General features: G+C 36.6%; 1 protein-coding gene and 1 long non-coding RNA gene across 2 annotated transcripts; one reads left to right on the plus strand and one right to left on the minus strand.

Annotated features, from left to right (window-relative positions):
- Window positions 1-699: 699 nt before the first annotated feature.
- LOC116179159 lies at window positions 700-1104 on the plus strand. Its single transcript, XR_004146967.1, has 3 exons — window positions 700-791; window positions 840-979; window positions 1031-1104. It is a non-coding gene; the product is annotated as an uncharacterized LOC116179159 (long non-coding RNA).
- A 556-nt stretch (window positions 1105-1660) lies between these two features.
- LOC116179482 lies at window positions 1661-5748 on the minus strand. The gene is made up of 2 exons (XM_031499277.1): window positions 5554-5748; window positions 1661-5500 (listed from the first exon to the last, which is right to left on the minus strand). Exon 2 carries the CDS (start codon window positions 5489-5491, stop codon window positions 1661-1663), a length of 3831 nt encoding a protein of 1276 aa, XP_031355137.1. The 5' UTR covers window positions 5492-5500; window positions 5554-5748.
- Window positions 5749-5938: the final 190 nt, after the last annotated feature.

Raw genomic sequence — 5938 nt, forward strand, 5'->3', positions numbered from 1 at the left:
ATAGAATCATGGGCGACTACTAAAAAGAAAATCCTAAAAAAATAGTGTCAATTCAATAAAATGGGAATAAGTCAGAAACTGTTAAAGATAGCTATAGGAACATGTATTGTCAAAATATGCCAATTTCGATTCTCTATCTCATGGAATAGTAAGAACATGGTCATTCCATTAAAAAAAACTGAGTTTTTAGTCTTTGAAGTTTCATAAATTTGGATATCAATAGGGGCGGTCGTACGCAACTTAACTTTTTTTTAAGTGCACTAAAAGAAAGCCCTATTCATTCTCTATGCACTGATAAAAATAGGTTGCCATGACTACAACCGTTTGCAAGTAATCAATTATCAAGGTACCATCTGCATCCGCCATTTTTTTCTTAAAGTCAAAATAACTTAAAAACCAGAAATGGTAGATATCGACATATGGGTATCAAAAGAAGTGAAATTTCACGTAGAATCCAAAAAAGCAATAAAAAATAGGGGTTGCCATTTAAAATAACGAAGTTACTATCTACTTCCGGTGTTCCCGGAAGTGCGGCCATTTTGAAAATATTTTACATCGATTGGGCCTTCAGAGTAACTCCTAAGTACAAATTTTCAAAAACCTACCTATTTTACTTTCCCAGAAACTTTTAACTAAAGCTCCCAAAAAAACACCCTGTATACGGGTTTTATTGTGTATGAATGCGTAAAGTTCGAAAATCTCCCATAAAACGGCGTGCATCCGCAATCCGATTTCAAAAAGTGCATGTGGGTATACACCTACTTAGACAGGCGCCTTCTTATATACCTCAGGTAAGCCTTTTTTTCAATTTTTAGTTGCTTATAATTTACTTTTCTTAGGGATACGTGTCCTTGCGCGCATAATTTGCAGTTTAATGAAAGCGTGACATTTTATTGTATTTATTCAGCGATTATTTTATATGGGCGTTTATAAGTAATAAGCTGACAGCAGAAAACATAGTCTACATCAGAGTTGGACCGTAAGTATCAAAATTATTTTGTAATAAAAACCTACATTGTTACCTTTTTAGACGATATCAAACTCCAATGGGGGGATTGTCTTCAAGGATGATTATTAGAAGGCATAAGGGAAAATCGCTAAGAGAAAGGTGACAAGGCATATTTCCTGTCTGTGCTTATAGCATAATTACGTAATCGTTAAATAGTAAAATGGACATTTAGCTGCGTATATTCTAGAAGAGGAACAAGTTACCGAATTATCGATCTACCTTGTATAGCTTTGGTTAAATTATTATTGGTTAGATACACCTCTTTCCATGACCACCCAGGAGGCAATAAATTCACACTAGAAATAATGCAATTTATTGGAGATGTTTACGGCCTCGTTATTGGATTCCCCATTAGATATTTCTCTACACAGGGTGTATAAAAAATAACTAATAGGCCTACCTTTTTAATAGTACTGCTTGTGCACAAGTAGTAATCCGTTAGCAAAGGACAAGGTGTATAACAGAGTTGAACCTTAACACTTTATTAATGAAATCTTAAATTTATACAAGAATTTACTATTTTTAGCTTTATACAGGGGTAGTTTGCTAATAACCTTTAGTCTAAGAATATTCCTAAAATAATATCCTAATTTGTATACAAATTTCCTAGGATTTTGACAATTTGTAACTAATTCATCAAAAATCACAACCTTAATCAACTTCCATCTGTTCAACATCTTGAGGCTTACTGATAGCATAATGGCCCCACGGTAGAGTGTTAAATGAGTCAGGAATCAGGTATCTCTTATCATCCTCAAGACTTAGGGCAATTTTCGATTGCGTTATGGAATAAACTTGATGTTTATCCGTACGAATCAAATTTTGAGATGTAGTTTTGCGCTTATAGGTCTCTAGACATTCCACATAATCGTCAAAAGTAATTTTAGTCTCCACTACACTTTTCTTTATCCCCTTTGCCTTCTTAGTCAAACCATAATTTTTAATAACCGTAGCAATTTCATCCTCATCATACTCCTCCGCTTCCAATTTCTGTTGTAGTTTTATTAAATCGTCCTTAGTGGATAACACTTTAGTGGTGTACAGTTTCGATCGTAATCCTACATAATCAGTCATTATCTGTCCATTATTTTCATCTTTCATCATGCCCAACACTTTCTTATTTACAAGGGGTATGCCATATGGGTTATTGGGGTCATAATCGCTAGTATCGTAATATTTAAAACAGTCGCTTTTTATAGCCATATAAGGGTCTTGTTCACGAATTTCGTAAATTAAGCTGTCCGTATCTGTGTAAAGAACAGTGCAGTTATCTCCAAATCTATCCATCATGTAGTCATAATGGAAGCTGTATATAGTTGTCTTGGCTAGATCAAGAATAGCTTGGCCCACGTATATAGGCTTATTTAAATAAATTTCAAGCTTATTCAATTCTACAGCTACCAAGTTTTCGTTAAAAATGGCGCAAGATTTAAATTCCGGTTTCGCAATGTATGATTCTGCGCCGTAACGTCCTTTCCATTGCGTTAGTAATTTGATATTAACCCGTTTTCTGACATTTTCCATAGTCTTCCCAAAGACTGCGTTATTCATCAACTTAAACAAGTTCTTCTCAAATTCATTCTTGGCTTTTTTTCTTAGTTCTGTATTAAGGTCAATGTAGGACTTTAGCCAAGGGGACTGTTTAAATTTGAGTACCCTATGTACTTTGGAGAGAATTAGGCCATGGGCTAATGCTTGCTTCAAGGCTCGATAGTGGATGACGTATTTTTCTTTATTATTTAAGGTCGCCATGAGTTTTGAAATTTCCGCAGCTTCAGTTGGCGGTTTCATAGTCTTTGGGTTGATGTGTAATGCACAGAACGGTAAATCCGTGTGAGCGTCATGCAAATGCTGTGGATACTCCAAATCAACTTCTAGAATGTAGCCTTCATCTGCATCATCCGGAATCGTAGTGATATCGATGTTGGAGTCTACCCATTCAAAGCCTCCATATGGAAGATATTGACTCATACTCCAGCCATACTGGTTATTGATATCGTTGTACATTAGATAGACATCCGGTTTCGTTGAATCATATTTGGACATATATTTGTTGTTTGCATGAGCTCTTCTTTTAGAGCAGACTTGACTTAACCCTCCACGAATACCCCGCTCGACAAAGAGAAACATATCCTGGTCGGTAAGGAGTTCCAGCTCTTGTCGCGTGTATTTCAACATGGCATCCCAAGTAAAGCCTGGTAGTGTAAAATAGTGGGCCGGATCTAAATCATAGGTGCTAATACAGCTTGATCTAAACTGTTCAAAGACATCTGCAAGGAGTAGAATATCAGTCTTCATGTACAAGTCAACATATTGACCCAAGTTGCTGCAGTTAAATTTGGTCCACACCTCTTGAGCTCTACGGTACATTCTTCGAGGACAGGGCTTATCTTCTAGCTTATTGTAAAATGTCTCTTGAGGAGGCAGACTAGGCTCATCGAAACGGTCGAACGAGTCGAAATAATCATACGGCATAATACCCTTTTTAGTTAAAATATTAAATTGATCTTCAGGTAGTGTAGAGAATTGTGACTTTAGATTAGGAAAGTTCGTTAGAGCTGATGATAATTTATCTAACGATGATGCCATAAACCGGAAGCTGTCTATAAATCTAAAGCATATGCGTGACTCGTTGATGTGTTTGGTAAAAGAAATATATTTCTCCTTGGTTATAGGGAGCAAGTCGATCTTGCCGTCCATTCTAGTGGCAATATCTGTTACAACAAAGTGAGCATCATATCCACTCAAGTTGTGGAACACCACCGGAATTGTATGAGTGTCCTGGTAGTTGACGTTGCATCCCTCACATGCCGCTCCGCGGAAGTTGTTCTCCGGGATAAGGTGATTGTGATCTCGAACTTTCTTTTGACCAGATTTAAATGACTGTTCACAAATATGGCAGTGCGTTGCTGCTTGAAATTCAAGTTCCTGCTGTGGTGTCATATGCATCTTGTAGGGGCAAAGAAACACCGTAGAGACATCTTCCGCAAGCTTATTCATCTCGTCAGCAAACCATCGCATACAGTCTCCACCGCGGTAGCTGTTGTAGAACGAAAGAGATTCATCGTATGAGCACTTGAAGTAGTATCCCACAGCTGCTGGAATATGTTGTTGGTATGCAGTCTTTTTTGTGCTAGGTTTCAGAACGCTCTCGAGATCTGCATATACGACAAAGGGGGCTTTTATTTTATTTTTAAAATTTTTAAACTTCAACATCTTTTTTTCCTCTGTAGGCATCTTGATGGCTGTATCATTCTTTTGTATGCAATCCTTAATATGCTTATGTAATTTATCTTCAGAACGGTAAAAATGTAGACATCTATCGCAAATATACTTTTGCCTTTTTTCTTTGCTTAACTGCTTCGATACTAGCCGTGAAAGATTTTTTATCCAAACATAATGGAACTTGGTCGATTGTTCGTAGCAGTCTTGCACTAAAAGCAGGTTCACATGTTTATCCCTCTTTTCCTTCGTTAGGTAGGTAGGCAACGTATTAGACTGGTCTTTTTTCTCCTTCTTCAGAATATACACGTTAATGGAGATGTTGTTTTGTTTTTCAAAGTTCGGAATTTGTCGCATAGTCATCGGAAACTGGATCCCTTTTAGCTTGAGCACGGAAGAGTAGTGAGGGTATTTGGATATTCTTTGAGGATGTTTATCAACAGGATACAACGCTGAAACCACCGCCCACGCAAAGCACGCATTGTCATCGTTCTTAACGTTGATACAAGCTTCTTTTCTCTTAATCAGGACAGGTAACTCAATATATGAAGAGCCAAGTTGAGGTGTAAATTTGTTAATGTTCACTCCTAAATTAACAACGGCACTAAGTCCCCAACCACTATCACGTTCTTGAAATTCCGATAATTTCTTCATTATTGGTTTCTCAACCTTCTCCTTAAACCACTCATCTATGTTAGTATCCCTATATATTGCCGCATTTGATGTTGTAAAGTACTTATACTCATTAAGCATCTTTTCACCTTGAGTAATCACAAATTCCCCGCAAAAAATCGCATTTATTTTCACAGCCTCATCTTGCTTCAACGCGTTATGAATTCGGCTTTTGAAGATGGTCTTACAATCCATTAAGAAGTTGCCGGGGTCTTTATGTTTAAGATTAGTGATAACTCCAGTTCGTATTCTATTGCTAAAAGCCGAAATGGAGTCATCCCAATGCACGCGATCTTTTGCGGTTTCTTTTCTATTACTAAAAGCCGAAGTGGAGGTTCCTTTATTCAAAGATATACCCAAGCCTCTCCTTTGTTCTAATTTAAAGTGTTTACGCATCGATTTAATATTACGTAAACAAGCCTCAAGATGTTGCCTTTCACCTATGGATAATGACCTACGCATCGAATCTTGAATCCTACGTCTAGCCTTATCACACTTAATTATCCCTTGCCTCACGGTTTTGCCACTATACTTAGTTCTAAGCACACTTAAAATACTTGCAATCTGTTTTACTAAATCGGTAAACATCTTGCACGTCTAAAAGCTCAAAATACTAAATAATAAAAGCAATATTAAATAACAAAACTCGCCTATAGATATAATACGTCTAAGAAAATACACACTAACAGATAAAATACGACTAATAAAATTCGCACCAACAGATACAATACGACTGATCTCAACGAATGATCGAATTGGAATGGGAAAAATCTGAATAATGTATCGCATATATAGCGAACTCCTCCTAGATACCCCCTCTAACGTTACGATAAATTCGATAATAAATGTATCGCATATATAGCGAACTCCTCCTAGATACCCCCTCTAACGTTACGATAAATTCGATAATAAATGTATAGGGAGTTGCGAAAGTGATATAGGTTGGTATAAGCAAATTCTATTTATAGGTCATTAATCTATTTATAGGTATATTAGGAATAAAAACAATTTATGCAAAACGTGTTTATTAAGGGT

The sequence above is a fragment of the Photinus pyralis genome, unplaced genomic scaffold (assembly GCF_008802855.1).
Source record: "Photinus pyralis isolate 1611_PpyrPB1 unplaced genomic scaffold, Ppyr1.3 Ppyr1.4_LG8, whole genome shotgun sequence".
NCBI classification, from domain to species: Eukaryota; Metazoa; Arthropoda; class Insecta; order Coleoptera; family Lampyridae; genus Photinus; species Photinus pyralis.

Coding starts and splice junctions, on each gene's coding strand:
- LOC116179482 (XM_031499277.1), bottom strand. CDS start 5,491: ATGTTTACCGATTTAGTAAAACAGATTGCAAGTATTTTAAGTGTGCTT.